The 12,718-nt window shown below is 29.5% G+C and overlaps 1 protein-coding gene and 1 pseudogene across 3 annotated transcripts; both read left to right on the top strand.

Moving 5' to 3' along the window:
- The first annotated feature begins 450 nt into the window (after positions 1-450).
- On the top strand, positions 451-3,362 carry LOC124847554 (UPF0047 protein C4A8.02c-like; annotated as a pseudogene). The gene is made up of 7 exons (XR_015780565.1): positions 451-704; positions 1,603-1,663; positions 1,982-2,076; positions 2,177-2,210; positions 2,598-2,652; positions 2,748-2,790; positions 2,945-3,362. The product of XR_015780565.1 is annotated as a UPF0047 protein C4A8.02c-like (transcript).
- A 4,447-nt stretch (positions 3,363-7,809) lies between these two features.
- On the top strand, positions 7,810-11,760 carry LOC124847556 (putative receptor-like serine/threonine-protein kinase At5g57670). Of its 2 annotated transcripts, none has more exons than XM_088095004.1 (7): positions 7,810-8,144; positions 8,463-8,717; positions 8,880-9,037; positions 9,140-9,219; positions 9,321-9,456; positions 9,644-9,793; positions 11,312-11,760. In XM_088095004.1, the coding sequence occupies exons 1-7, from the start codon at positions 7,967-7,969 to the stop codon at positions 11,468-11,470; spliced, it is 1,116 nt and encodes a 371-aa protein (XP_087951130.1). In that variant the 5' UTR covers positions 7,810-7,966; the 3' UTR covers positions 11,471-11,760. The 2 variants fall into 2 exon arrangements, with proteins under 2 accessions (XP_087951130.1, XP_087951131.1); XM_088095005.1 differs by lacking the exon at positions 11,312-11,760 and adding an exon at positions 10,230-10,564.
- Positions 11,761-12,718: the final 958 nt, after the last annotated feature.

The following is a 12,718-nucleotide window of genomic DNA, read 5'->3' as shown; positions in this document are numbered from 1 at the left end:
GAAAGAGTAATCTACGTATGTTGGATGTTATTAAGATTTGTTTGGAATTACAATACTTTTAGAATATCTAAATAATCAAAATAATTCCAATTTTGACGCGATGGATTGAGATTTTAATATCAGACTAAATTAAATTTAAAATTAAGGATCACAATAATAATAATAATAATAATAAAATTAAATGTTAATTATCACAAAACAAAACATCTAACTTATTTGAGTGAAAATAACTCTTCAAAACATTTTCAAACAATAGTATAGTTTCTAAAACTATACTGATAAAGATTTATGTTTATAAACAAACAAAAACTGGTCTAATACCAACCAACGAACTAACCAACCATAACCATTGGTTTCTGGCAGCAAATCTATACATAGATTTGTGGTCAAAAGTGCACCATTATCTTACAGCACACAATCGCAACCAGTGTCTGTCTTATATCACAGATTCTACCATATAGTAAAGGGCTGATTTCATGGCTCAATAATGAGACTAATTTGAGCACTTAGTTTCCATTTCAACTAGAATTAATGATGCAAGTCTCTTCAATCTGTTTAGCAGCTAAGGTTCCCGTTCGCGTGAAGTCACTGCAAACAAACCCAGCAACCATAAACGACCCTACTTCCATAGCTGCTCCTAAGTGGTCTCAAAAGACAATAACATTGCCTCCCTTAAACGTGGGTGTCATCTAGTAACTTCTAAGGTGAGTCAATTCTTCAACTTGTTTGTACATCCCTTCTTTGTAGATCCCATGTATATGTTTTTGTTTCAGCAAAAAACCTTAGTATCATGTCAAGTTTTCAAGTTAGAGCATCAGGGGAGTTCTTTGGTCTAAGGATCAAAGGTTTATCTTATCTTATAAGCTTCCTTCTTAACTCTTTAAATGATTAATATTCTTTATTTTTTACATATTAAGTTAATATATCTTTGGTTTAAACTCATATATTTCAAGTGGACAATCTTTTATTAGTGTCATAAATCTTGGTTGTTTTGGGTTAATATTATATAGTCCTTTTAACTTTAGTTTTTTAGTAAAGTTAAAAGCCAAGTTCTTAACAAGTTGGTCATCTGGCAGTTACAGTTTTTGAAAACTATTTCTCATGTTATGTGCTGGGTCATCATATACATGTAACATGTTATTTTTCAATCTATCATGATTTGTAATATTCTAGAGAGGTGATTTCAATTCTTTTAATGGAACATGCAATTAATGTCCTAAAGTTTTGCAATTCTTTTTATTTTACTGATAGACTAATCTACAATTTTAATCTCTCTTTTTTTCTCATACAAACTTAAATTATTATTCAAGTCTTTTCATACACAATTTTTTGTTTGTTTTACTCTTACTAAATTGAACCATACACCTCATATACCCACTTAAAATTTCATAAAAATTAATTTAAAAGTTCATAGAGCTTGAATAAAATGAATTTTCTAAAATTAATAGACTAATAGTGAAAAAAATTAAAATCATTTAAAAGGAAGATATTACAATTTTTCCTTTTAATTCTAATTTATTGCGTGAATATAGTCTGTTGTTTATTACATATAATGCTTTCAAATAGTTGATTTTATTAAACCAAGAATAGCCATCGGCTCAGATTTTGAAAGAAGTTGGGCTAGAATTGTCTGGATTCAAGTGTGGCCTAGCCCATCTCTTCTGTAAGTAAATTCATTTATTGGTCCTTTTATATTCCGTTATTTCGTTTTCCACCCCTATAATTTCTTTTTGCACCTCTATAATTTCGTTTTGCACCCCAATGGTACTGACACTCCTTGTCGTCGTAGCCCTCTTGCCGTCTTCTCACCCTTATCTATGTGTTGTATAAAAATATATTTTTTAAGAAAAAAAGTAAGGAATTTCATATTTATGAGGGTGCAAATGGAGAAATATGGGTGCAAAAACAAATATCCTTTGAATTGTTATGATGTTGAATCCAATTTGGGCTTGATAGAATGAACTCCTAACTACACATATAGTGCATCACACTAGTGCTTCTCTCACCATCAATGAAAATTATGACTATGATGTTCGAGATGACACAGAAACATTCCTCAATCAGATAGTTCCAGAGGTTCGTTTTCTGCTTAGTTCTTATATTAATATTTATATAAATTTATTTTAATCTAAAAAGGGCCTTGAATTGAATTTTCAAATGTATATATACTTTGCAGGGCCCATCTGCGCCATGGAAGCACACTTTAGAGGGTTAGTTTTTTTTTTTTTTCACTACTGTACTAAGGGATAATATAACTCTATGATAATTGTTAGGATGCCCTTAGTAAGAATAAAAAATATCTTAAAACCTGAAAGATTTATAAAAATTTAATTAATGTATTCAAATATAAATTAATATCGTGTTTTTATAATGTCTAATAGTTTCGTCTTACTTATGTTTCGAAACATAAATAGTTTAAATATTTCTTTTTCATTTTTAAAAATAAAGCTTCGACTTCTAATAAATATGAAATTATTGAACATGATATTAATATAATTTAAAGTAAGATGATAATATTTGATTGTTGACGGACTAACTGAAGTATGGAATGTTAAACAAGTGTTAACTTCAACAGTTTGCACATACATATTTTGCAGGACCAGATGACATGCCGGCACACATAAAATCATCGATGTTTGGTTGTGCACTCACGTAAGATATATTTTATATATATTCTTTGAATTGATTCATTATGCTACAAAAATATATCAGCAGTTGCATTTCAATGATATATAATGTGGTTTCAGGATACCAATTACAAATGGAAAGCTTAATATGGGGACCTGGCAGGTAAAAAAATTAGCTATATCCTGCTCAATACTATAGTACTAAACTGGTTCTCATGTTTTTTCTTCCCACTTTCTTCTAATCTGACCAAATATTTCATCAATTAATGTGTTTTATGTTATTAATAAAACATAATTTATTTTTCTTTATGCTTAAGGGTATATGGCTTTGTGAACATCGAGATTATCCTACACCGCGTACGGTTGTGGTCACTCTTAATGGAATATGAGCTGCTCAAGTATATTTGCTCCACTTCATCTTCGTAAGTTTTATTTAAGAAGTTTATCAGAAGAAGACCTTAGTTATTTCATGAAATGATCTTGTAACTAGCTGATCATTGAGTGGGTGTTTTCATATGAAAGACTTAGGTTTTAAGAGTAGTTCAATATTCATGCTGAGATAGCAACTACCACTACCAATCTTTAACTGGGTGGTTGCTGTTCTTTGGTAGCTCTTGTATATATTTCTTGAAAATATTAAAAACTAGTACAAAGTGTATGATGTGTGGAATTCATGGAAGACGTTGTTCGTGTTTTACAGAGCTAATTAAGGAACTCTTATTAGTTGGCTTGAAAGTGACTTTGTTTCCCAATTTCCAAGACTTTATGGTCTAATATGTCTCACGGGTGGCCATACACGCCATAAAAGGTCTTGCTCTATTTAAAAAAACTAATATTGTGTTTCAGCTCGTGACTACACATTGAATTGATTATTTGATATGCAAATCACTTTCTATAATTTGATTTCAAATGTTTTATTCTATTAGTTACTATGTCTATATATCAAACTCCAAATGGAAAATGAAACTATGAGAATATAACCTTTTGAGAAATGGTGACAAAAAGGATAAGCGACTATTATAGACAAAAAGGAAATAATTGAGGATTAAAATAATGTGTGAAATTTGTACGAAGAACAACATTGAAGAAAAAAAAGTATTGAAATAAAGATAAACTACAATATAATAGCAGCAAAAGGCCTGGACATGTTTAAAAGGATATTTTTTCTTTGGCAATTAGTAGTAAAATTCAATTGTTGAAGTAGATAATGATAAAGATAACTTGTTTGCTTTTTGAAAGACAACTCAAGAATATAAGATTGTATGCTATTTGGACAACAACCATATAGAGATAGTGAAGTCTATGTATGTATAATTTTTTCATTAGGTAATAGAGAGTATATTAATTGAAGTAGAAGACAAAGACAACATTGGATTTACAACAAGATAAGGAGGTAAGGTGAGTCATGATACTTTTTGTGTTAAAATTAGATGAAAAGTTGTTGTGCATTGGACAAATTTTAGAGCATATGATTATTCTCTTTAATTTATTTGAGAATCAAGAGTACACAATATTTTATTCAGAAGGAAGAAGAAATTTTGTTGTGATGATAATGATAAATAAGTTAAACTTTATCTTAATAAATTACAATCAACATTACTATGCATAATTTGTATAATTCTTTTCACTCTTCTCTTATGTTCATATAGATGTTGAATTCATTTAACTTCATTCCATATATTGGTTTTATAGTTGTGTGATTGCCATTAAATTTTGTCATAATAAATGTAAATTTTACTCTTTTAATAAGAATAAGAAGTGTTACTTTATACTAAAAAAATCAATTCTTTTTTACTATTGATTTGTCTATAAATCTTAAAAACATTTTTATATTTCATATAATTTTGACAATATTTTACATTAATATTTAGTTTATTCAAGATGATAACAGAAACATAAAATCAACCATAATTAAGTATATACCGAAAAATCAATACAAAATGTAATCAATTAAAATTTTATGAACATGTGAAATGTTTATTAAAATGTGCATATATCAATGTCCTATTGAGTCATGAAAAATCATTAATCCTTTTAAATTATCTAAATAAACAATTTAACTCAACGATTTAGAATACTACCTCATCTTATTTGCAAAGGTACAATTTCGATTAAAGGTAATACATAATCTTTATATGGAGTATCAAATAAGAAACTAAATTTCTTAATGTAATAACACATAAAAATCTACTAAAATATATAGACTTTACAAAATTTAAACAATATGATTTTTTAAAAATACATGTATCAATAAGTTATTAAAAACTACTAATTTTTTCAAACTATCCAACTAAAAATAACTTATAATTCAATACAATATTTACCAGTGCTCTCTCCTTTGTTCTCATATAAATGTAAATTATAAATACATTTCAAATTAGAGATAACATAGATCTTTGTATTGAATATGAAATATTCACTCAAGTCAATATATATATATATATATATATATATATTATATATATATATATATATATATATAATCATCTATGTTAAAATAAAAATATTAATAATTCTAAGAAGAGCATCATAAAAAATAAATAAAAAACAATAATTTTATATTAATTATTAGTGAATGTATTAATAACATCAAATTAAAAAAAAAAAACTCAAAACTTCAATAATAGTAATACTGTATAACAATAGTAATAATAATAATTTAGATATATGAAAAAAAAGTAATACACCATATTAGAAATAACTGGCTTGTTGCCCTAAAATTAGAAAATAGAGAGACGAGGCTATGATTAAGCAAGTGAATGATTTACTCCAAAGGTTCTAAGACATGGGAGTTTAACTAATGTATTATTAAGATTAATGATGTTAGAACTTTTAGCCTTTGAGCATGTTCATGCCTTTTGGTGTCTCCACGTGTCTCTATATGCCATTCTTATTACTGCATTCAGACAAGAGATTTTGGTTTCGTACTTTTATAAGAAACATTATCTACAAAACATGTGTATACAAAATACACTACTGTTTACCAGAACCACCAAATATCATTCATTATTCCTACCTCTATTATACATAATTAAAGAAATTTATCTGTGAGAAGTTCAAAGTTCCAACCATTAATTAATTCTAGTTTTATAATTATTGAACAATAATAAATCATATTAATACAAGTTAAATATAGAGATTATATAGATGAGGTAAACTATTTTGTTTGCTATCACAAGGCTTTTCTTAGTGCCAATGATAAACTATGATCACACCTTTCTATGTGCATGCTTGCAATGAATAAATTATAATAGATCATTGACACTACAAATATTAATTAATATCATATACTTCTCTTTTACAAACTCATATAAATAGATAATAGTCAAGAAAATAAAAACAAATTTTTAATACAAGTAATACGTGTCATTTTTAAAGATATAAATAAATGCATTGACTTTTTTTAATTATAAATATTACAATGGCTTTTTTTCGAAAGTTTACAAGTGTAGAATAATTTGGGTTTTCTGTAGATTCAGCATGAAACTGTTCCATGTGCTTCAGTCCAGATTCAGTTGAAACTTTAAGCACATATGACAAAACCTAACCAAATAATTCTCAATGAAAGCGACCTATTTATTGTGGAGAAAACAAACTACTTTATCTTCATCAAGAAGAACATTAAAAATAAGAAAACAATAAAATTAATTTAAATTCTGATTTTAAACTAAAATTTTTAAAAATATTTGAGAAAGCTTTAACAAATTAATTTATGCATTTTCTTTCTCTTTTATATCTACTTCTTACATTTTTTTTATGAAAAATTTGTGAAATATATCTTAATTAAAAGAAAAATCTACTGAAAAAGAAACGTGAAATAGTACATCTAGAAGAAAATAATTGATTGTCTCTTTGAATGTTGGATGAACTATAAGACCTAACCATTCATAAAAGAAAGTACTTAAATAAAACACATTGCCTTCACTGTTTTATAAAAATTGAAGTTAATTTCATGATAAGAATATATGTAATTGTAGACGTCTGTATAAAAAAAATTATCAATGCTTACATCTTCTTTTGAATTAAAATTTTAAGTTCTCATTGACATACTTAAAGTTACCATTTTAAAGATCGAGTAAAAGAATTTCACTTACACATTAATTTTGATACATAATGAAGTTTCCCTCCAAATTATAGTTCCATTTTCATTCCAAAAACCCATGAATATGAATTCACATTTTGAAATTTGAAGTTAATACGCAAAAAAAAAAAAGAGAGAAAAAGAAAAAGAAAAAGCAAATAAACTTGGTATTAAAGGTGAACAAATTACGTCACTAATTGATGAACTAATTAATGGAATAAGAATCTCTCACTTTTTAGTGGGGACTGATCAGATTAGCATACAGATCACAACTTTGTTACTATATTTGTCGCAACATGGTTCTACAATCAGAAATTTTACCTAATTCAAATAGTCTTAAGTTGGAGAAATTTATTTATATTCTTAAATCATCATGCTTAGCCATATATAAGTGCGTAATCATAAATTAGAAAACAACAATTTGAGTTCTCAATGTCAGATAAACTTTTAATAATTAAGCAATAAATGAAACTTTCTCCTTAAATAGAAGCAAACCTGAAAGTAGGCTCATCATTATTCCCTAATGGAATCTTATAAGAATGAAAAAAGGGCCATGATCCAGTTAAACGGATATAACATGAATATTTTGTTTAGAAATATCCAAAATTTTAACACGGCTAGGTTACATGAAAATATGTTTTTGTTATAATAAAGCTAATTAACATGATAGGTATTTCATATAGTAAAAAGTAAGATATTTAAAACTTTATGCTTAAATAAATAATGAGTTATAAATGTTTTTTTTAATATTACTTTTGGGTATTTTTATTTAATAAAAATCAGATAGAAATTTCATAACACAATTTTAAGATCTCAAAATCAAATTTATTGATACGATTAAATAGGAATCTTGACAAAGATTGTCTAAAATATTAAAATAAGAACATATTTTTATGATTTTTGTTTTTCTTAAAGAATACTTAGCAGCAGTTGCTTTTTGTTGGGTGTAGCAACATTTTTTGTCATGTTCTAACGTGTCAGATCTGTTGGCTTCTGTTGCTGTATACGTCATGAAAAAGAAAAAGGAGGCTCTATCATTCCCTGTTTATACGAGACAGCGCATTTAGTAGTAGCTAACGAACTCCAAAATACACATGCACTGCACTTATTCTCTCTTCCAAGCCCTTTTTCATTCATTCTCTCTTCACTCTCACGAAACTGCGTTGTTCTCTTTCATTCACGTCACAAGAACAACAACTTGTGTTCTCTGTTTCTGCTCTTCGTGAAAAACAGAGTCCCCTGTTTGGTGCCTATCGCAATGAAGTATATACGGAGCAACAGCTTGAAGAGGCTTTTCTCGTTTGGAAAACGCGGGTTTGGGGAAGAAAACAATGTTGGGTTGGTGGCTCCTTCGTGTGAAGAGCACCCTCTAAGACCCTCTTGGAAATGCTTCTCCTTTGAAGAGTTGTTCGATGCCACCAATGGTTTTAGCTCAGGTACTTTGAAAGGTTTCAACTTGCAGTTGCAGTTAAGCTACGGTTACATTTTCATCACTGATATCATGCAAAACTTCAAAAGCCTTGATGTCGGGCACAGTTAGTCCTTGGTTATGGCCTTGCGATATTGTGAGGACTATGTTCATTGTAAGAAAAATAATATGAAAAAAGTAGACATGTTGCAATCTTAGAAACTCTAAAAGCCTTGAAGTTGGCTCAAATGAAGACCTTTGTTCAAAGCCATGATATCAGTCTACCGTTTGTGCTTGATATACTAAGCTTCTTTGTTTTGACTTTTTTTTTTCTCTTGTTTTGCAGGGAATTTGGTTGGGAGAGGAGGGTATGCAGAGGTTTATAAGGGAACGTTGCGTGGTGGTGAGGAAGTTGCGGTGAAGAGGCTCACCAGAACTTCAACTGATGAGAGAAAGGAGAAGGAGTTTCTGATAGAGATTGGCACAATTGGTCACGCGCGCCATGCCAACGTGTTGCCTCTTCTGGGGTGTTGCATTGACAATGGACTTTACCTCGTTTTTGAGCTATCCACCGTCGGTTCTGTTGCTTCTGTTATTCATGGTACATTAATAAAATCCAACAAAAACGAAAGAAACAGAAAATGAAAAAAGCATTTCTTTTTTCTGTATCTGTTTTGGGCTGCAAAATTCGTCATATGATGCTGTTTTGCAGAAAAGAAAAAAGAAAAGATGTTAATAATTAGTGTGTGGATGTTCCATGTAGATGAGAACTTGCCTCCTTTAGATTGGAGGACAAGGTACAAGATAGCTCTTGGGACCGCACGTGGTCTTCACTACTTGCACAAAGGCTGCAAGAGGAGGATAATTCATAGGGACATCAAGGCCTCAAACGTTTTGTTAACAGCAGATTTTGAACCAAAGGTTCTTCAATTTGTACTCTACTTGTGTTCATCAGTTCAATCTGTGTCTCAACAACAGATAATTTGGTAGCTTTACTCTCTTTTTTTAATTGAATTTTGGCAGATATCTGATTTTGGACTAGCAAGGTGGCTTCCATCTCAGTGGACTCACCACTCAATAGCCCCAATAGAAGGGACATTTGGGTACCCTTTGTTTTCTACTTCCTTAAATGATTGCCAATTTTCCATCATATAAATGTAGTATTATATCCATGTAAATGGGAATTTGTTACTATATTTTGTAGGCATTTGGCACCAGAGTACTACATGCACGGAGTTGTGGATGAGAAGACAGATGTATTTGCCTTTGGTGTGTTCTTGCTTGAAATCCTCTCTGGAAGGAAACCAGTGGATGGATCTCACCAAAGCGTGCACAGCTGGGTATTATCCCTATTGATCTCTGACGTTGAAACTCTTGTTATTTAAGCACTTAATTCTAATTGTCGTGTTTCATGCAAAACCCCACATTTGGTTTGGTTGGTCTAGATTTAGGCTAGACTAATGGTGAGCATGTTTAGTGTTACATTACATTGTTTAAACATTTTTGCTACTTTGACTTGATACGTAGGCTAAACCAATACTAAACAAAGGGGAGATAGAAAAAGTGGTAGATCCAAGGCTTGGAGGGGCTTATGATGTGACACAGTTTAATAGAGTAGCCTTTGCTGCCTCCCTGTGCATTCGGGCATCTGCAACTTGCAGACCTACCATGAGTGAGGTACCTCAAACACATTTGTTGCTCAACTTTCCTATCACTTTCACTTTCCTCAAATCTTATGTAAAGCTTCATTTTAATCCTAAAACTATATTCTCTTTTGTTTCTCGTCAATGGAAATTTATCAGAGGATGTTTGCATTCAGGTTTTACAACTTTCTATAAAGTTCAATGTAACTAGAAAAAATACTGGAGGATTCCAGTTGAATGCTTGTTTCAACTAAAAAATAAACACATTATTTCCATTATCAGTCTTGATTTATAAATGCTACATGAAAAAGAGACTAAAACTGAATATTGTCTTATTTATAAAAGACTAGAAACATATTTAATTAGTTTTTAAGAATAAAATAATCTCATTTACAATATCGGTGTGTTCTTTTTAAACTTTTTTATTTATTTGGTTAGAGTTGGATTACCTTTGTCCTTTTGGCTCACAGTGTTCAAGTCAAAGGAAAGATTTAGCCCTGACTCTCAAATTCAACGTTACTAATGTGGCAATTACTGGTGTCTGTGGCTGATAACATTTTAATATTGATTTCTTTTATTAGTCACTCTTATTTTGTTGTCTAACAGGTAATCACCATTATTTTTATTTCTTTTTTTCTCTGTTGAAACTAATCAATAACTTGTTTTGTTCATCAGACTAGGATAATAACTGCCACTGGTGTAACCACCACAGCATTGTATACACTATTTAATGTTTATAAATAAACTATATAACTATTATGTGTTATGTAATGCTTTATAGGTAGAACAGTCTGTGTCTGTGACTGGTCCCCCCCTCCTCCCATGCCTTTCTTTAATCAGTACAACGAAATTTATCTAAGTCTCATGCTGCAATTAAAACATTGAATAAATAACTCCTGTATAGAAGCTTATTCTTGGATTAATTTTCAGAAAATAATCTTGCAGTAAAATACATGTAGAAGAGAGAATTTTAAGTCTAATTCAACCTTATAAAATTATATCTTATTATTCGTGGATATGGGATTAATACTTCTTCTTTAGGGAAAGCATTCTGAGTACCCTCTTCATCAATGAGATTTGAGTCCAATTACATAAGAAATTAACACTGTTATTCTTTATCCAAAAAGATTAACACTATTATATAATACTCTACTTTCTTATTTTTATTCAATGAGACTTATACTCGTCAATTCTAACTAAATAATCTCCTTCTACAATTCCTCTACAAAGGTCAAACTCAGATACATATATCAGTATTTATCCTAAAAGATATCGTGATCGATTTCATCATGAGTCCAGTCTTTCAAGTGTGTTGTGATGATTGATCTTAAATCATGACAGTGTGGTAAAAAGTGCATGTTTATTAAAATCATTCATAATTTTTAGTTAAGAATTGTACATGTTTACTAAGATTGTTGATGGATGAAAAGATGGTTCATTGCAAAATTTTAAGGGAGATTATCTTCTGGGCAGCAAGGAATGTTTCTGAAAAATATTGTCCTTTAGACGAAACATGTGATGATTTTGTGTGTGTGTGTGTGTGTGGTGATAGGTGGTGGAGGTAATGGAGAAGTGGGAAATAGATAAAGAGAAGTGGGAAATGGCAGAGGAGAAGGAGCAAGAGGTGGAGCTATGGGGTTTTGATGATCTGGAATATGCACATGACACTTCCTTTTCAATGTCTCCACCTGACTCAGTTGCAAGTACTTAGAGTAAAACTGTTTGCTCCAACTTTCATCTACTTGTAGATATATGCATACTGTTACATAAATATGAGGCTGCAGAAAAAAGCCTCTTCTGCATCTTCTATTCCCTTTTAATCAGTCCTTTATTTTCTTTTCTGTATTTATGAGGATGTCAAATGTTCATCATAATCCAACTCAACTACTTGCTTCAATTTTGACCCTACCCTTTTTTCCTTGTAAATGTAATAATAAATACATCATCGATTTCAGATGCAGAACATGACATTGCATGGTCATTTTCTGCAGTTATGATTCACTCCTCAAAAGAATGATCACTACTGCAAGCTATACCATACAGAAATAACAACGAAGCATTTAACCAAAAGATAACAATATTAAAGAAATGTTCCAGTATTATCCAACAAGTCTTTAAGTTGAATACATTGAAAAGTGCATATGCTGAATGGCCCAGCCACCAGCAATTCCTAACCTATTTATGTTTATTCTAAAGTATGAAACAAGTTTACAATGGAGTCATCTTTTATAAAGTCAATATTGTGATTTCCAATTTATTTATATATATAATTGTTGAAGACTCGTACTAACAAAATATAAGAACAACTTATAGTAAAGATTTAGACTTAAAACTCAAACTTCTTATTAAATTGATAACCCTTTTTACCTTACATATTATTTTGATGTTGGTTGATCCTTTGGGAGGTTTTAAGTACATTATAAAGAAATATCAGAGATAAAACACTGTTTCTCACTTCATAATTTCATGAATACATATAATTTTCTCCCAGCTTAAAAAGACAAAAAACAATATGAAAGAGATTGTGGATGTAAATTACTACTAAAATTTGGTGAAACTTCTTTCTAAATATTTTGTAAAACTTTTAAAATTCACATTAAATAAGTAGAACACTTATTTCTTTCCATTTTTTTTAAAATAGTTACCATAAAATATATATTTTTAATAATAAATAAAATATAAGACAAATGAATTTCGGATTATTTACTATCTTAAGTTTTTACCTCTTAAATGCTGATATTAGGATGACACCTAAATTCATTGACACAGTAAAATCGTTATAAAAGAGTAAATTTTTGTATTATTTAAAAAAAGAAAGTAAAAAATAAGAAAGATAGTGTGAAGTGAATGTATAATATATGTGTCAAAATATCTCTTTTTTTCAAATATAAATAATAATTTTTAAAAATATACATAACTAAAAACAAACAGAAATATTTTAATTAAATTTGAGTAATGT

Source organism: Vigna umbellata, chromosome 7 (assembly GCF_029865625.1).
Source record: "Vigna umbellata cultivar VRB3 chromosome 7, Vumbellata_1.0, whole genome shotgun sequence".
Lineage (NCBI taxonomy): Eukaryota > Viridiplantae > Streptophyta > Magnoliopsida > Fabales > Fabaceae > Vigna > Vigna umbellata.
Note: the sequence above shows the minus strand (reverse complement) of the source record. Positions and strands in the feature narration are given on the sequence as shown.

Coding starts and splice junctions, on each gene's coding strand:
- LOC124847556 (XM_088095004.1), top strand. CDS start 7,967: ATGAAGTATATACGGAGCAACAGCTTGAAGAGGCTTTTCTCGTTTGGA. Junction 9,457..9,643: donor ACCAAAGCGTGCACAGCTGG/GTATTATCCCTA, acceptor CTTGATACGTAG/GCTAAACCAATACTAAACAA. Junction 9,794..11,311: donor GCAGACCTACCATGAGTGAG/GTACCTCAAACA, acceptor GTGTGGTGATAG/GTGGTGGAGGTAATGGAGAA.